General features: G+C 43.8%; 1 protein-coding gene across 1 annotated transcript in view; it reads left to right on the forward strand.

The window, feature by feature from the left end:
* The window catches only part of LOC307171189 (stonustoxin subunit beta-like), a 173,509-nt gene extending 167,661 nt beyond the window's left edge, over positions 1–5,848 (forward strand). Inside the window, exons 6-7 of the mRNA XM_079892669.1 lie at positions 4,903–4,935; positions 5,151–5,848. Of these exons, the coding sequence (XP_079748795.1) occupies positions 4,903–4,935; positions 5,151–5,686 (569 nt within the window). The 3' untranslated portion in view covers positions 5,687–5,848. The remainder of the gene's footprint in view (positions 1–4,902; positions 4,936–5,150) is intronic.
* The last annotated feature ends 14,205 nt before the right edge of the window (positions 5,849–20,053 follow it).

The raw sequence follows: 20,053 nt of genomic DNA on the forward strand, positions 1-20,053 counted from the left end.
GTGCTGGTAAGGATTGCATACAACTTCATGTCTTAAATGGGCGAACTAACCCTTTAAGTAACATAACATGACGGGAGCAATTTTGCTGAATATTCTCACAATTGCAAATGTTACATTGATTTTAGGTGAATAAACAAGTAGTGAATATTAAATTATTTCAATTACTTAGGTTAAATATTACATATACGCATGTAATATAATGTGTATTTCCATCACAGGTTTGGTCTTAAATTTCATTCAAAGTGGCATTAAAAAGGTTTCAAAAAGTCTTAAATTTAACTTGTTTATATCTGTAGACACCCTGGACTAGATCATTTATTATCTTGGTCAGACCAGATTGACCACATTGTCAGTAAGATGGGCAGGGGTATTGCTATGTCCCGAAAATGCTCTGTATATTGTCCAACTGCTACATTGAAAAATGTCGTCCAAAGTCTTGTTCTGTCTCACTTATATTACTGTCCAGTAGTTTGGACTAGTGCGGCCCAAAAACATCTAAGAAAACTACAAATTGCACAGAATAGAGCAGCCAGAGTAGCTCTGCACTGTTCTTTTCGTGCTAGTGTGCGTGAGATGCATATTAAATTATCTTGGTTAACTGTAGAGGCAAAAGTGAAATATAATCATCTGTTATTCATGCATAAGGTCATGGCTAATGAAGCATATAACTTTATAAAAGAAAAAATATTGTTTAGTGGATATGGTCATGAGCATGTGACACGCTCAGTCAGCAACAAGATAATGATTACTCCTAGTCCAAGATGTAATTTTATGAAGAAAACTATTGTATACAGAGGGTCTGTAGAGTGGAACTCACTTCCATCCAGCGTCAGGGAAATCAAAAGTCAATTTTCTTTTAACCCTCAGAGGTCGGAGATTACGCCGGCGTGATCTGCTCGCTTTTTTCCTTATGAGTTGAATTGAGACCCAAAATACTCTTTTGACTTTGATTTTACAAAACAAGTTTCATACATCAATCGATTCTGTTAAATGTGTATTATTTTTGTGTATACTCAAAATAAAAACAAAGTGTTGTGCTTTTTGCCAAATAAAGAAAAATAAACGTGATGCGAGTTCTGCCTTCTGTCTGTCAGTGTAGTCCATTCTGAAACGCGTCCGAAAATGAACTGTAACTCAGCGAATACTCAGTCAAACAGGCATACAGATACACAGGCATGAAGCTTAAATTTTATGCTTTTAAATGAGGTAATTTATATAAAAAACAAATATTCTCATCTTGTGAAATCTGTATTAAAAGAGAGCGATCCCAGTCGAGCTCATTAGAGCTAATTCAAAGGTAATGTGACTCCGCCCACGGAGAGCGCGTGCTATTCAAACGCAAACTACTGAGGCAATCCAAGCAAACCTGTGAACGCCCCCATATCAGCTCGAGAAAACACAAGTTTATTCAGATCATTGTAGCCTACGTGTTTACACCATCTGGCAGCGCTGTGAGAAATATTAATAATGGAAAATCTACCTCAGAGTGCGGGTATTGCAGGAGAGAGGATCCGAATATGTAGTAAGTTTTTTTTCCTTCTCAAGTTAATCGCGTTTCTGTGAATGAATGAACGGCAGCCGCAGAGATGCGCGCTGTTTATCACAGCTCGCAAAAAGACAGTTTAAATTTAAATTGCGTCTCTGTGTGAATGAATGATGATGTTTTAGCAAACTGTATTGCTATACTGAGTTGAGTAAAAATCGACAGAAATATGTTGAAATAAAATGTAGGCTATTTGTATAAGCAACGTTTTAAACTGAAAATTAACATTTATATGCCCTAATATTTCATAAAACAACGTTACAGTCAGGCGTTTCTGTTTGTGTATGAATGTTTCGGTTTTAGCAAACTGTATTGCTACACTCAGTAAATATCGACTAAAATATGTTGAAATAAAATGTATTTGTATAAGCAACGTATTAAACTGCAAATTAACATTTATATTTCTTATAATAAAAATGAAAGACCTATGTTACAGACATATGAAAGACAACATTTCGTTGATTAGTTTTGGATAGATTATACATTTTTACTGTAAAATATCTGCCACCTCAAATAAGCTTTTGTTTGCCAATATTTGCTTATGTTAAATATAATATGTTTTGTCAAAAATAAAGTTATCAAATAATCAATCAAATCCTTAACTTTGAAATATGTATGATAAAATGTATACTTTAGTTTTTACAAAGAAAGATTACACTTGAATTGTTGTTGTAATTGTAACCTTTTTAATAAAAAAATATATTTACAAGGTAGATGTAAACAAACTATTAAAAGGTAAATATAAGCCTTTTCTTTAAATAACTTTTATTGTGTTTTATTATTGACAAATTTGGGGAGAGGATAAATATTCCAAAACTGAAAATACAGAATGAGAATTAACTGCACAATTACTAGACATGTTTTCCTTGGATATTATAGGCCAAATTGCAAGCACAATATGTGGAAAAATAAAAAAGAATTGAGATGCTTCCAACTGTTGCTCTTGCATTCTTGTGGCTCAGTGACTCACCTGAATGAATGGCTAATTACGTATGCAGGCCCCATTGTCTCCTCAGGTGTGAACCACTACATATACATGACCGTTGACGCCCACTCCGCATATGGCCTTTCCAAACAGAAAGTGCTTTGCAAAATTCAAATCAATGTATTGTGTTATGTGAATGATAAGGCAGGGTGATTTTCACTTTATTTTGAAGAAAAAACACTAGGCGATGACATCTTTTAGACAAAAGTCTTATTGGCACATATTTAGAATGTGTTTTATGGCCTTATTTCAGAAACTTTAGTTTTTAGTTTTTTCAATAACCATGCATAAACATTATTCTCTCAAAAATGCAGACATGTACATTCTTGTTGCTCACATTTCATGGTAGCCCTGTTTGTGCTAAATAGTGTGTAATTTTTTTTTTTTCTATTAACATGTTTATAAGCAACTGAAAAAAGCAAAAATGTCAGGGCATGTCAGAACATCTCAAGGACCCCAAAAACACCTTAGACCCCAGAGGGTTAAGAAAACAATAAAACGGAGATTACAGGAGTGAAAGTATTACCTATTTTATTTTTGTATGTTTTGTTTTAAATTGTTTAAATTGCTTGTTGAATAGATGTTGCTTTTTGCATAACTGCATAATTTGTACCGTCCTTTTAAATGTGTGTCATGGCAGCTAATCGTATAGTTTTTATAGATCTTACTGATGTATTGATTAATTGAATTTTGTATTTTTGTATTGTGATTTAAGTGGACCCCAGGAAGACTAGCGACCACCATAGTGGGAGCTAATGGGGATCCAAATAAAACAATAAAAACAATAAAACAATAAAACAGACAACACAACTCACCGTATTCTCTGTTGTCAGTTTGTCTTATCGCAAATACTTGAACGAGTTGAACGTGCTTTTAGCCAGTAATTAAAACCAGTATATCTGACATTAAATCCCCATAGCTCTGTGACTTTAAAGCCACACTAGGTAGGAATTCCGTTTTGGTCAAACAACGACCCCTAGAGTCGCTGTGGACTACTTGTACTTAACTTTACTGTCGTAAATACCACTCACGCAGAGCAGTCTCTTCACTCACGGCCTGATCCCCTCCCTCCTGTATACCGGCCCCTGTTCAGTCGGATGGAAGCTGTAACGAGTGGAAATAAGGTGTGTCCCCTTTAAGAGCTGCACGCGCCCTGTTTAACTTTCGGCAGTCTGTATTGTATGTGCGCCTCGAACATTCCGTAAGCGGATTGTTTCTGTTTGATGCTCATTCTTGTCCTGTTTTTGTCTATCAAGTAATGCTGTGGACGGTAAAACGTGTGACAGACAGTTACACGAGTTCGATTAGGTAATAAACACAACGCGTTTCAAATCGTTGGACATCGAACATCGAGCTAGCCTCCGAAGATGTCTTTACTAATCCATCAACAAGAACGCCAGGTGCTTTTTAGCTCACACCAACGAGTGAAAGCTTGTCCGAGTGATATACACTATAAGCAATATACTTACAAGTCCAACAGCATGTGAGGACGTGTTGGGAGAAGTGAGGTAGCCTATGCCGTAAAGCAGTCGAATTTTGTAGTTCTTTCTGTGCGCGGGTGTTACTACCCGAACCCCGAAGTTTAAAAGTACGAGTAAAAGCGATACAGACATGTGCAGACTATGGCAGGCATGTCATTCAACCTATTGTAAGTCGATGTACCATCACAAGAGTTTTGGAAATATATTATGAAGGTTGAAAAGTTACCTAGTGCTGCTTTAAGTAGACACTATTGATGACAACAATGCATTTGTGAATATGAAGTAAACTTTTGATATTTGCTGTTAAAATCACACATTTAAATACTGCTGATTCTATTGATACCAAAAGTGTAATGAATATCTGATAACAATATGTTTTTAAGAATTTAAGAGATATGATTTTGTGATATCAGCATTAAAAACCAAACATCAATGATGCATTTTTATGATTTTAATAATTAGAACTAAAATGTGGCTTTCATGTATTCACAGAAATGCTCATAATAAGCAGTAGAATGATTAAAATGATTGAGCATTAGACATGTATTGATCAATTAATGTCTCTTTAAAAAAGAATAAAAAGGAGGTAGAGGTTTAATCCAAGTCTTATAAAACAATATGATTACTTTGTATATGATTAATATGATTAACCATATTCCCTCTGATCAGATTTGTGCTCAGTTCATGTCTACAGAAGCCAAATCAAATATGGTGACATGTCAATAATATCAAACCCTCAACAGTGGTTGTGTCAGGATCTGGGCTCAGTAAACAGCAGAGACATCTCTAAATATCTTCTGTGTTGGAGGATTTCTGCATGTGTTAGCAATGGATGCAGGATCACTTTCTCTTGACTTGATAATCACACTCTTCATGTCTGTTGATTTCCACAGATGTTTCCATGACCAGGTGCGAGTTCCTTCAGTGTAAGTCAGAGAACAAGCAGAGAAACTCACTGAGTGTGTTCATGTTCTTCCTGGAGAAGCTGAAAGAAAACACGACAGAAGAGTTTTAGAGTTGATCATGTGAATGATGATTACACTGCACTGAGACACTGCTGATATATTGAACATGAAGAGTTCAGATACATTAAAAGATCAGATTCATAATTCCTGATTGTGATGTGTTTTATCTCCATCAGATTCCCGTCAGCTCACTCTGGATCTGAACACAGTGCACAATCACCTCCATCTGTCTGAGGAGAACAGAGTGATTACTTGCACTCTCACAGAGCTTCAGTCGTATCCTGATCATCCAGACAGATTTGATTTGCCTCAGGTGTTGTGTAGAGAGAGTGTGACAGGACGCTCTTACTGGGAGATTGAGTGGAGTGGTGTTGTTGTATTTATATCAGTGTCATATAAGAGCATCTGCAGGAAGGGGGGTAATAAGTGTGGGTTTGGAGATAATGATCAGTCCTGGAGTTTGTACTGCTCTTCCGCCGGTTACGGATTCAGACACAATAGCAAACAGACTCCTCTCCCTGTAGTGTCCAGTCGTAGAGTAGGAGTGTATGTGGATCACAGTGCAGGAACTCTGTCCTTCTACAGCGTCAGCGGAGACACTATGAGCCTCATCCACACAGTGAAGACCACATTCACTGAACCGCTCTATCCGGGGTTTAGGTTTGGTTATAGATCATCAGTGAAACTGTTGATGTATGAGAATAGACTGTAGAGAGATTCTACCCATAATGCTTTGAGCTTCATGATAAATCAGTTCAGTGAGATGTTATAGAGTCTCTTATTTTCTCTTCATTACATTAATAACACAGCTGAACTTCTGTCAGTGAAATATCATGTCAGAATAACTGTGTAATAAATACTCATATAGACATCAGTGTGTGTGACGGTGTGTATCTGTGCTTTTCTCAAGCTCTGTTTGTGTTGATGAAGATCAGCTTCATTTAGTTTCACTGTAGATTCACATCAATCATTTATAAATCATGTAGAAGTGGGATTTGTTAAACGTATTTTAATCCAGGTTGCTGCAACATTATTATATTTGCACTGATTTATCAGTTATTACATGGCTTGGTTGAATTCTAATGTAGAATGCGGTGTGTTATTTCTTGATAACAGACTGTTGCTAAGGATAACACACTGTTGCCATGAAAAACAGAGCGTTGCTATGGACGCAGGATTCTAAACGTAGAGACGGAGCAGACTATTTTCTTTAGCGAAAGCAATACGATTGCTTCGCGTCGGGGTCCCGATCAGCCTGTTGGGGTTGTATTCGCTATAACAACCGCCTCGCTCTACATTATCCATTACTTATTTTTCCGCTCTAAACATGTCTGGGCGTCAGAGACTGTAAGTCATAAAGATCTCAAGCATGGAAATAAAAGAAACTTCTCCTCGACCGTTTGATCGAATTGAAAAAGTCATAAAAAAAACCCTGATACATCTGATACAAACACTGTGAAGAGATTAAATGATAATTTGTATGTGTTGATCAGTATCTGCTGAACGTAACGATCTAACCCAACGAATCCTGATATTCAACTTCTCTGGGTCAAATGATAACATACTCTTCAAATATTACTCACACAATTCAACAAACATGGCCGTCAGCAGCCAATGAAATCACAGCAGCTAATAATGGCAATTCATAATGTCTGACTCTTATGATAATTAGCCTCATAGCATAATTGCCTAAGTCATTTTTTTTTTAAATATGACTTAGGCACTTATGCTATAATAAGCAACATTACGTTTTTGCTAATAACTCAAATGAAGCTAAAATGCTGCTGAAGTGACTGTGTTGATGAAGTGCATTAATGTCCTCATATAAGCTGAAAACATCACGAGCGTCATGCGTGCCTCAGTGTGTGTGTGGTAAATGAAACAGTGCGTCTGTGCCATTCATTCACAGAGACGCGCAGAACATGCATGATTCCTATTTAAATAGTCTTTATGCGGTTTAATACTGACAGACACTGGTCTATATCGCAATTTTATTTAAGTTTACTGACCTACTTTTCATCTAAAGGTAACTAAAGCCGCTTTCACACAGCGCGATGATCCCGGCAAATTCCCAGGAATGAAAGTTGCTGAAATGAGACCACAAAACACATACTAAATATGTGTAAACAAGACTTTTGACTAATGGATGATGTCGCATATTGTTTTTTCTTCAAAATGATGTGAAAATCATCCTGCCTAATCGTTCAAATAAAACAATACATTGATTTAAACTTTGCAAGTCCGTTTTTTTGTCAGAAGAGGTTTATGCGTGCAGGGCCGTTTGAAGGAATTTGGGGGCCCCAAGCAAAATGGACATGGAGGCCCCCCCAATAAAAAACATATTATAATTCCGTCCGTTCGAAAAAAAAGTTGCACTAACTGTTTGTTACAAGCAGCATTTGCCGTCAGGCAGGTAGCTAACATAAACATATTTTTTCTAGCCTACCTGCTGCAAAATTACACCATTTGTACAAGACAAGTGGAGCTATTTTATCCAGTGTAATTTATCACTTACCACTAGGGGTGTAACAAAATTCACGGTTCGGTTCAATACGATACACACGGTTTGGTATGTTTTCGATACAGCAGAAAGAAAGAAATGCCAATTTCCTTGATTTATTTATTTTTCTTCTTTTTTTAATTAAAACTAGCATCATAAAATATGATTTCTTTTTACTTTGAGCAATTCTGGAGCTATAATTGACTCTTCTTAGGAGCATATAAAACAAAACAGCTCCTTGGAAAAAAATTAATGGAATATTGTAGTAGTTATAAACAAATGTTTATTTTAGTTAAGATTAACATTTGAGGGCATTGTATTCATAATGTCAAAATAAAACCGACGTAATGTTACTTGAAGGCATTATAGCCTACTATTCCTGCCAAACTATGTGAATGTTTCTCACTAGATCTCGCAGCGATGTTATTACTTCTGTGGCGAATTCAAATGCTTTCTTTACTGGATCTCTTATTAGCGCTGTGTAGTAACAGTGTCGCATGATCACGATCGGCTCGCGCTGCACTGGTCCAAACTGATAAACAACGGTCCGTCAACCACACAATAACGAGTAGCCCAGTTTCGTTCCGCTTGCATTACGTTTGCACATTTGATGCTGGGCAATGTTGTTGCGCCGGCGTCTCTACATTATGAGCGCGCTTGCCACGCGCAACGCGCCTAAATTTGAAATAACGAAATTTTGGTCGGCAGGAAAAATGGTCCAATGAACCGTTCGGTTTGAAAATGCGTACCGAACACCGAACCGAAAGCCTCGTACCGAACGGTTCAATACGAATACGTGTATCGTTACACCCCTACTTACCACTATCTTGTTTTTTCTTATCCTCCTCTTCCTTTCTCTTCATTCTTTTCTGGCTTCCTGAAGCATAATTCCGCTTCATGATGACTGCCGAGGAGTTTTTGTATTTTGCCGGCAGCAGAGATCACGTGTTTGGCTGGCTGCTGTCAGCGACTACTGAGAGGGGCCCCCTTGAGGGGGATCCCGATAACAGTGTCATTGCACTTTACTGCATTGACTATCAAAGGGGCGCTCACACAGTTTGTCATTGCATTTTATTCTTAACCAGTCGTTGTCTTGGGGCCCCAGGCCAGCTCGGGGCCCTAAGCAATTGCTTGGTTTGCCTGCCTTGTCGCGACGGGCCTGTATGCGTGGGAGTGGTAATGCCCTATCAATATTAATGAGATTCAGACCAGGGGTGTGACATACACCCCCCCCCCCCCCCAATGGCTAATGGGCCATCAAGTGAAGCAGCCTGAACAAAGAAGTAGAGGAGATTCAAAGGTTTTGTTTTTCAATCGGTTTTATTGTAATTCCTCTATGTGGAGGAACTAAATGTTCTAAATTTGCTCTAAGCAAATCAAATGTGAGCAAAATAAAAAAATAATCCGTCTGCTATAAACAAAACAATGATAAACGATAAACAAAAGTAAAGGCAGGTATCTCACAGTAAATGCTCATGCCCCGTTGATGCGGGCTCTAAGCAAATCAAATGTGAGCAAAATAAAGAATCCTGAAAAAACTATCACAGGTTATAAAAAAATATATTAAGCAGCACAACAGTTTCCAACATTGATTTAAAAAAATAGTCATCATATCAGAATGATTTCTGAAGGCTGGTGGTTAGTGGAAGTTGGTCAGCAGAGCACACACATCTGAACACAGTCACACATCTTTGGTGCGGTATCTGTCCCGGGACATAACTGTAGCTGGAAATGGTACGGAGAAAACACTGCTTTGCCGCCAGTAGTCGCTGATGGAGCTGACCTTCACCATGGCCATGTAGAACAGCAGCCCAATGTATCGGTACATCTCACTGATGCTGACATCTGTCCATTTATATTTGCAGCCCTTTGCAGTTGCTTTGGCAGCCTGATCATTTGTGTTGTGGCACAGAGTTGACACAGCACTTTCTGAAAAAAATTGTTTGAATAGACTCATGGGCGAATGTGAGTATACAGAACTCAGTTGTGGTCCAATTTCCCGTGCAGGACAGAATTGCACAGTCTGCGGAACCATGTCAACATCAGTCGCTGTTTTCCATGCCAGATCATGCCAACCCATCTCTGATTACTGAAACCCCTGCTTGTCCTAACGACTCTGATTCTGTGCAGCCTGCCAAGTGAACCCCTGCCTGTGACCCGACTTCGATTCGCGCTGCCAGCCCTGAACTAAGCCTGCCTGACCACTGAGAACGGACTGTACCAGCTACCCTGCCCTCATATCCCCTTAACCCTTTACCTTCACTCTAACCATTAATAAAACGTTGCACATGGATCCGTCTCAGTCTCCTGCTTCAAAACAGAATACTTCGCCACCACAAGATCCAGCAACAATTTCCGTTCTATCTACTGCATTTAAAGCCCAAGCATCTCAACTCGCTACTCACCATCGTCAGTTGACCCATCTAACCTCGTTGACAGAGGAACTTGTGAAGGCAGTGCAGAGTTTACAGAAGCCCACGGAGGAAACCCCTGTGCAAGTCGTGCCAGTTCTAACGCCAGCCGCTGACTCTGCATCCTCCAGCACTCGTATTTCTCTTCCTGAAAAATATGAAGGGGATCCAGGTAAATGCAAGGGTTTCATGCTTCAGTGTTCCATGTATCTCGCCCGGCAGCCCGCTCAGTAGAATCAGAATCAGAATCAGAATCAGAAAGAGCTTTATTGCCAAGTGTGCTTGCACCCACAAGGAATTTTTCTTGGTACTGAAGCTTCCAGTGCACATATACAAATACAAATACAACAAGAAACATAGTAATACAATTCTAAGAATAAAATATATTTAAAAGAATAAAAATAAAAATAGTATAAATAGTAAAAAAGTAGGGTCACAGTTGGGTTTAGTCCGAATAAACATTTACATATTATGAACATATTTACAGTATTTGAGTAGTATGAATAATATAAATATAAATATCACCTGAATTAGAGAATATTACACTAGACAGTGGGAGTCTAGTGCATGTTACAGATTATGAACATATTTACAGTATTTTGTAGTATGAATAATATAGATATAAATATCACCTGAGTTTATTGCACTAGACAGTGGGAGTATTGCACTTACAGGCATATGCTTTGGGGGGCATGTTAAGTGTTCAGGAGGGAAATGGCCTGTGGAAAGAAACTGTTCCTGTGCCTGGATGTTCTTGTGGCCAGTGATCTGTGTCGCCGTCCTGACGGTAACAGTTCAAACAGGAGGTGACCAGGGTGAGTGAAGTCTGTGATGATTTTACCTGCTCTCTTCCTCACTCTGGAAGAGTACAGGTCCTGGAGGGTTGGCAGGGGGGCACCAATAATCCTCTCTGTAGTCCGGACTGTCCGTTGTAGTCTCCTGATGTCCGATTTGGAAGCTGAACCAAACCAGACAGTGATGGAAGTGCTTAAAACAGACTCAATGATGGCTGAGTAGAACTGGATCAGCAGCTCCTGTGGCAGATTGAACTTCTTCAGCTGGCGAAGGAAGTACAGTCTCTGCTGGGCCTTTTTCACAATGAAGTCAATGTGATTTGCCCACTTCAGGTCCTGAGAGATGGTAGAGCCCAGGAACCTGAATGACTCCACTGCTTCCACAGTGCTGTTCATGATGGTGAGAGGGGCGAGTGCTGGGGATTTTCTCCTGAAGTCCACGATCATCTCCACTGTTTTGAGCGTGTTCAGCTCAAGGTTGTTATAGCTGCACCAGACAGCCAACTGTTCAACCCCCAGTCTGTAAGCAGACTCGTCACCATTTTGGATGAGACCGATGACAGTGGTGTCGTCTGCAAATTTCAAGAGCTTGACAGAGGGGTCTTTAGAAGTGCAGTCATTAGTGTACAGGGAGAAGAGCAGTGGGGAGAGAACGCACCCTTGGGGGGCGCCAGTGCTGATGGTGAGGGTCCTGGATGTGAGTTTCCCCAGTCTCACTAGCTGCTGCCGGTCCGTCAGGAAGCTGGAGATCCACTGACAGATTGAGGATGGCATGGAGAGCTGAGTCAGTTTGGCTGTGAGAAGATCAGGGATGATGGTATTGAAGGCCGAACTGAAGTCCACGAATAAGATCCGTGCATAAGTCCCAGGTCTGTCAAGATGTTGCAGGATATAGTGCAGTCCCATGTTGACTGCATCATCCACAGACCTGTTTGCTCTGTAAGCAAACTGAAAGGGATCCAGCAGGGGTCCAGTGATGTCCTTCAGATAGGCCAACACCAGTCTTTCAAACGACTTCATGACCACAGATGTGAGAGCGACAGGTCTATAGTCATTAAGTCCAGTGATTTTAGGTTTTTTGGGAACCGGAATGATAGTGGAGCGTTTGAAGCAGCAGGGAACTTCACACTGCTCCAATGATCTGTTGAAGATCTGTGTGAAGACTGGGGCCAGTTGGTCAGCGCAAGCTTTTAGACAAGCAGATGAGATGCCGTCTGGGCCTGAAGCTTTCCTAGTCTTCTGTTTTTTGAAGACTCGGCTCACGTCCTCCACGCAGACCTTAAGCTCAGGTTGGATGGCAGAAGGGGGGAGGAGAGGGGTTGCAGGAGGTGATGGTGGATGTGTGAAGTGCACATCAGAGCGGGTGTGAGGTGTGAGTCTGGGCTTCTCAAACCTGCAATAGAATGCATTGAGAGTGTCAGCCAGTTGTTGATTCTCCACAGATGGGGGGGATGGTGATTTGTAGTTGGTGATGTTCCTCAGGCCTCTCCAGACTGATGCCGGGTCGTTGGCTGAAAACTGGTTTTTCAGCTTTTCAGAGTAGCTTTTTTTAGCAACTCTGATCTCCTTTGTCAGTCTGTTTCTGGCCTGGTTATACAAGATTTTATCCCCACTTCTGTAAGCATCTTCTTTGGCATGACGAAGCTGTTTGAGTTTCCCAGTAAACCATGGTTTATCATTAGTGAATGATAAGAATGTCCTGGTAGGAATGCATGTATCCTCACAGAAACTGATATATGATGTTACAGTATCTGTGAGCTCATCCAGATCGGTGGCTGCAGCTTCAAAAACAGTCCAATCAGTGCAATCGAAGCAGGCCTGTAGATCCTGCTCTGCTTCGTTGGTCCATCTTTTTACAGTCCTTATTACAGGTTTAGCTGATTTCAGTTTCTGCCTGTAGGTCGGTATAAGATGAACCAAACAGTGATCAGAGAGCCCCAAAGCTGCCCGTGGGACGGAGTGGTACGCATTCTTTATCGTGGTGTAACAGTGGTCCAATATATTACTGTCTCTGGTAGGACATGTAACATGCTGTCTGTACGCTACGGACATGGACAAGATTACGTTTATCTGTTCTCTACTCACAGGGCGGGCTTTGGAGTGGATTACCGCAGTCTGGAGGCCGGATGGAACTGCTTTCGCCTCTTATGCCGACTTTCTCGAGCGCTTCAAGGCCGTTTTCGAGCATTCTGTGGAGGGGAAGGGTTCGGAAGGCCGCCTACTGGAGCTCACCCAGGGGAAGTGTACCGCTGCTGATTACGCGCTCAAGTTCCGCACTTACGCAGCGCAGACTGACTGGACTGATAGCGCCTTAAAGGTGGTGTATCGACGGGGACTCAACCACGACCTTCAAGCTGAGCTGGCCTGTCGCGATGAGGGGAGGAACCTGGATCAGTTCATTCACTTGTCCATTCAGATTGACAACCTCATACGATCACGCCGTTCCGGCATCCACTCCTCGACTTATGCACACCATATCTCCAGTCTGCACTCTCCGGGTCCCTTGGCATCGGAGGCTGGAGAGCCTATGCAAATTAACGCCACATGGTTGACGGAGGAGGAGCGTGAACGCCGGAGGATGTTAAAGCTGTGCATGTACTGTGGAGGAGATGGACACTTCTGTTTGCACTGTCCCCAGCTATCCACACGCAAAGAAAAGACAATGGTGAGTCTAACTCTTGACAGTCTAAATCCTCTCTCCTGTGTTTCTGTGCCTCTTGAATTTACAAAGATTGATCAAATATTTTTTACTTCAGCACTGATCGATTCTGGGGCGGCGGGGAATTTTATGTTTCAAGAGTTTGCTCATAAGCACAAGATCTTATTCCTCTCTAATTCCCTCCACTTCTCCTCTCACAGTCGAAGCTGTTGACGGACGGCACCTTGGCACGGGGCGCATCACTCATATGACGCAGGAACTGCGAATGCGCACCGGACTGCTGCACTGTGAAAATATTCAGTTTTCAGTCTTCAAGCCCCACATACTCCTGTCATACTGGGTCTTCCCTGGCTAAGGAAACATAATCCTCACCTGCAATGGTCCACGGGTCAGATCGTTCGCTGGGGTGAAGATTGCTTTTTCAAGTGTTTAAGCCAAGTGAAACCATTGTCCGTTCGAAGCATCTCAGCACTCAGTGAAAGCGCCGCTCTTTCTAGTCTCCCAGCGGAGTACAGCGATTTGCAGGAAGCGTTCAGCAAAGTTAAAGCCACCCAGTTACCTCCACATCGAGAGTACGACTGTGCCATTGAACTCATGCCCGGGTCCACGCCTCCCAGGGGACGCATTTTCCCCCTTTCACAGCCCGAGACGGAAGCCATGGAGAATTACATCCAGGAAGAGTTGGCCAAGGGTTTCATTCGTTCTTCCACCTCTCCTGTATCAGCTGGATTTTTCTTCGTTAAGAAAAAGGATGGAGGTCTACGCCCATGTTTAGATTACAGAGCCCTTAATGACTGCACTGTGAAATTCCGCTATCCTCTGCCGTTAGTTCCCGCGGCACTCAAGCTCCTCCGCACAGCAAAGTATTTCACGAAACTGGATCTGCGCTCAGCTTATAACTTGGTTCGTATCCGTGAGGGGGATGAATGGAAGACAGCGTTCTCCACAAGCACCGGCCACTACGAATATTTGGTAATGCCATTCGGCCTTTCCAACTGTCCAGCTGTTTTCCAGTCATTCATGAATGACGTATTCCGAGACATGCTTCAGCGCTATGTAATTGTCTACATCGACGACATACTTGTGTACTCAGACACTTTGTCGGACCATGTTCAGCACGTACGGGCCGTGCTTCAAAGACTCATACAAAATCAACTTTACGCCAAGTTTGAAAAGTGCGAGTTCCACCAGACATCCACTTCATTCCTGGGTTACGTCATCAGTCCTGAGGGCGTGGCAATGGATGATGGAAAGGTCAGAGCGGTGATGGATTGGCCCCAGCCTACCACTCTCAAAGAGCTACAGCGCTTCCTGCGCTTCGCAAACTTTTATCGGCGGTTCATCCGAGGCTTCAGTTCTGTGGCGGCTCCCCTGACTGTGCTGGTGCATAAGGTACCACCCGCCTTCCCTGGACTGAGAGCGCCACTCAAGCTTTCAATCAGCTCAAATTCTGCTTCACTACTGCCCCGATCTTACGTCACCCCAATCCAGAGTTGCCCTTCATCGTAGAAGTTGATGCTTCCAGTACAGGCTTGGGCGCCATTCTCTCTCAGCGCCAAGGAAATCCCGCTAAATTGCATCCGTGCGCATTCTACTCCAGAAAACTGAACTCTGCAGAACGGAATTATGACGTCGGAGACCGTGAGTTACTGGCCATGAAATCTGCATTTGAAGAGTGGCGGCACTGGCTCGAGGGGTCCTCTCATCCATTTACTGTGTTTACCGACCACAAAAATCTTGAATATCTGCGAACTGCCAAGAGACTGAACCCACGCCAAGCCCGGTGGTCTTTGTTCTTTTCTCGTTTCCAGTTTACTGTGACGTATCACCCTGGATCAAAGAACACGAAAGCTGACTCCCTGTCTCGTCAGTATGACTCTGAACTCACCAGTCAGACTCCCGAAAACATTCTCCGTCCTGACCTGGTCATCGGTCCCATCCAGTGGGATATTGAGACTAAATTAGAACAAGCCAACACTAACTCCGAACCTCCGCCTGACTGTCCTCCAGGAAAAATGTTCGTGCCCGAAGCGCTCCGGGAGAAGGTGCTTAAACACGTCCATGCGCTGCCTAGCTCTGGTCACCCTGGCATCACTGCTACGATTCATATTCTCCGGAACCGTTACTGGTGGCCCACACTGCCTCAAGACACGACTAACTTCGTTCAGCAATGCCAGAACTGCAATACCCAGTAATCTTCACGGCTCCTACCTGCAGGTCTTCTACAGCCTCTACCGGTACCCCAACGCCCATGGTCACACATAGCCGTTGATTTCATTACTGATCTCCCTCCTTCTGATGGACATACAACTATCCTTACTGTTGTCGATCGCTTCTCAAAAGCCTGTCGTCTTATTCCTCTGCCTAAACTGCCCACAGCCCTGCAAACTGCTGAGCACCTCTGTAATCTGGTCTTCCGTTTCTATGGTTTACCTGATGACATTGTCTCTGATCACGGACCACAGTTTACCTCCCGTGTCTGGGCAGCCTTTTTCCAGATGCTTCAAGTGAATGTCAGCCTCACATCTGGGTACCACCCTCAGTCTAACGGGCAGGCTGAATGTCTCAATCAGGAGATTATAGCTGGCGCGATAGCCGACCTCAGGGGGTTAAAGGAGAACTCCGGTCAATTTTAACATTGAGCTCATTTGTTTGTAAATCTGGAGTGCTGTCAGTACAGAGAACAACGACAAAAATCGGTGTTGCCTACACCGTGTTATCCTCTTTTTAAAATTTGCACCCTGTTGACTTCAATGGGGCAAGTTTTAAACCTGCTTTTAGCCTCTTAACATCCTTGATGTGTCATTACAAGTGCACAGGTCATGTGAGTGATACCTTTCAGAGTGGACACGGCGAATCTGACTGCAGTAGATGTGAAAGATATGAATAAAAGTGATGTTAATTCAGCCAGCACACATACCTGTATTTACTTCCTGTTTTCGGTCGAATTCCACAGTAGTCGATTGTCGAATTCACGCGCGTAAATATTGTATGAGTTCGACAATCGACTATTGTGGACTTCGACCGAAAACAGGAAGTAAATACAGGTATGTGCGCTGGCTGAATTAACATCACTTTTATTCATATCTTGAATAAAATATCTCGTGGAAATATCTCGTGTTCACTCTGATGTGTTGAATCTTGTTGACATATAACAGTAAAATACTTGATGTTAAGGTCTGAATGGAACCCATTACGGCTACCCATGAGCATTAATACAGAGGCAGGAAGAAGTACTTTAGAAACCAGCCTTTATTAATTATTATTGTAGAGATGGGGTTTGGGGGTGGGTCCGTGGGACTGTTTCTGGGGGTTCACTTTTTATTTTACTTACCTTTTGTCTTCTGCATTCTCCTTACCATTGTCTCCTGTTCTTCCCTCAGACTCGTCCCCCAGAAACAGTCCCACGGACCCAGCCCCAAACCCCATCTCTTAAAAATTAATAAAGGCTAGGGCTAAATAGGGAACGACGAACAATAAATCCTTGATGATCTTCATCTCTCCAGCCCGAGTCACAAATAACCAAACATCAGGGTTTCAAAGAAAGATGGCGTTTCTGCCTTTTATTTTTACACTAAGCAGGGGTTCATTAAATAAAACATTAAGGATAAACCAAAAATACAAACGAAAACATTACCTCGGGAGGAGGACCCAAACAAAAGAAAACCAAAATAACTTACCTATACATAAAATAAAGAAAAAATTAACAATGAAGCTCCTTAATCTAGACAGAGACACACTAACAGTTGCTTGTCTGAAAAAAATAAGATTGTTTGGTAACACTCTAGAATACTGTTTCTTACTTACTGCATAACTAATAAGGAATTACTGAAGAACTAATAGGTAATTCTTCATTAACTACTTCACTACTGTTAACTACTAAGGAAGATGTGTTAACTAATCAGTATGTAATAGAATTTTATGATTGTGTTAAGTATCAGTTAGTTAATCATTAACAAATTAATTCTGCCATACCTCCTGAAGAACTAATACTAATTATCTACTAATTAAGGTTCAAGAAAAATAAATAAGTAATGAACAGTCATACAAAACTACATTGAGTTGTGACATTTCTTATTTACTAATGTTATTAATAGAAGTAATATTATGAAAACACAATTTTAACAAATACATATAAATGTTAAAGAGGTTTTTGCCTGTGTGGATTTGTGGGTGTGTTCTGTAGCGATGCAGCTGTGTCCGGCAAGCGCTTCCTCTCGTGGTGACTCTAAGCACCCATCCAAAGCCTGTAGATTTTCGTCTACCGTGGTGGCGAAGTCTTACAGAGCCGTACGCTCCCTGGGTCAGGTGATGTCCACTGCTGTGGTCCAGGAGAGACATCTCTGGCTGAACCTGGCTGATATGCGGGAGGCCGAGCGGACTCATCTGCTCGACACCCCCATATCCCAGGCCGGCCTCTTCGGCGGTGAGGTCGAGGACTTTTCCCAAAAGTTCTCGACCGCTCAGAAGCAGACTAAGGCGATCAAGCACATTCTGCCCCGACGGCCCGCTGCTGCCTTCACCCAGCCGTCGGCACAGAATCCTCAGCCTGCTCGCTGCCGAGGGCGCCCTCCTGCGGCTCCCGCACGGCCCCAGCAGCAGCCTCCACCCGGGTCGCGTCGTGGAGGAAGCCGCAGGAAGGTGCCACAGCCCTCTCCGGCCCCGCGCCCCGCTAAACGCCAGGCTAAGTGGCGCCCCTGAGACGGGCTGCTCAGGATTGGAGATGGTAGCAGGGCCACTCCCAATCTTTTGTTCTCCACTCCCCTCTGCTCGTCCAACGACGAGTAGTACCCTAATGTGGTTAAAGAAAGAACTGGTTCCCCCAATCCTGAGCACACAGAGTTCTCGGGCCATAGTGCACGCCGCCCATGGGTCCCGCCACTATTGCCCCCCTCTGTCACAGAGTTCTCGGATGACAGCACGCGTCACCCACTGGCCACGCTCCTCTCATCCCCCTCTGTTGCCAGACCCCTGCCAGAGCACGTCCCCGTGGGACGCTGGTCCTCCCCTGGCCTCCTCTGGCAGGATGCGGTTAATGACCGTGCCACCGCACAGGGCCGCTATGCCACCCTTGCCTGGGCCAGTCATTCCGCCTCGTGGTTCGAATGACCCCGCTGGCGCAGTTTCTGGATGCCTGGCTAGAGCTTCCCAGACTGTCCCGCTGAGTCATCAGGCTCGGCTACGCGATTCAGTTCGCGCGGTCTCCTCCCCGCTTCAGGGGAGTCCGCTTCACTATGGTCGGTGGCAATGCCCCTGTCATGAGAGTGGAGGTCGCCACCCTACTGGCGAAGGGTGCGATCGAGACTGTCCCTCCTGCTGAAATGAAGTCCGGCTTCTACAGCCCTTACTTCATTGTACCGAAGAAATCCGGTGGGTTACGGCCGATCCTGGACCTGCGCGTCTTGAACCGCTCCCTTCACAGGCTGCCGTTCAATATGCTCATAGCCAAACGCATCCTCCAGTGCGTGCGGCCGCAGGATTGGTTTGCAGCGATCGACCTGAAAGACGCCTACTTCCATGTCTCCATTTTACCTCGACACAGACTGTTTCTTGGGTTTGCTTTCGAGGGGCAGGCTTACCAGTACGCGGTTCTCCCATTTGGGCTAGCCCTGTCTCCTCGCGTCTTCACGAAGGTCGTCGAGGAAGCCCTTGTTCCCCTCCGGGAACACGGGGTTCGCATCCTGAACTATCTCGATGACTGGCTGATCCTAGCTCACTCTCGAGATCAGGTTTGCGAACACAGGGACCTAGTGCTCCGGCACCTAGCTCGTCTGGGCCTTCAGGTCAACTGGGAGAACCAGTTGAGATCCGTGCAGAGGATCTCTTTTCTCTGTATGGAGATCAAATCGGTCGCCATGTGCGCGCAGCTTACGAGCGTGACTGCTGACTTGTCTACGACAGTTCGAGGACAAGAGTGAGGTTCCACTGAAACTATTTCAGAGGCTCCTGGGGCATATGGCATCCGCAGCCGCAGTAACGCCACTCGGATTGCTTCATATGAGACCGCTTCAGCTTTGGCTTTCCATCAAGTCCCGATCTCCATCAAGAGGGTAGGGGACCTGCAGGCATTTTCGGTTGACAAAGCGTGCCTGGAATTCGGGCTGGCCTACTCTCACGTGATCCTGAGACCCTGGCCTGGATATGTGCCCAAGGTTCCTACCACACCCTTTCGAGACCAGGTGGTGAACCTGCAAGCGCTGCCCTTGGAGGAGGCAGACCCAGCCTTGGCACTGCTCTGTCCAGTACGCGCCCTCCATGCCTACGTAGACAGAACGCAGTGTTTCAGGACCTCAGACCAGCTCTTTGTCTGCTATGGTGAGAAGCTGAAGGGAAAGGCTCTCTCCAAGCAAAGGTTGTCTCACTGGATAGTGGACGTAATTGCTTTGGCATACCAGCAGCAAGGTCTACCATTCCCCCATTGGTGTGACGGCCCACTCCACTCGGAGTGTGGCATCCTCTTGGGCTCTAGCACATGGTGCCTAGCTAACAGACATTTGTAGAGCTGCAGGCTGGGCGACACCCAACACATTCGCGAGATTCTACAATCTCCGAGTAGAGCCAGTTTCTTCTCATGTACTCGCTTCAACTAGCCGGTACTAGATTCTGCTCAGGTGTCTTCGCTTGCTCGCCATTCCTCTCCACGGACGGGATACGTGCGATATTTTCCTCAGGTGAGCCTAATAAGCCCTGAGTCTCCTCCAGCACTGTTGATGTC

The sequence above is a fragment of the Squalius cephalus genome (assembly GCF_949319135.1).
Source record: "Squalius cephalus genome assembly, chromosome: 14".
Lineage (NCBI taxonomy): Eukaryota > Metazoa > Chordata > Actinopteri > Cypriniformes > Leuciscidae > Squalius > Squalius cephalus.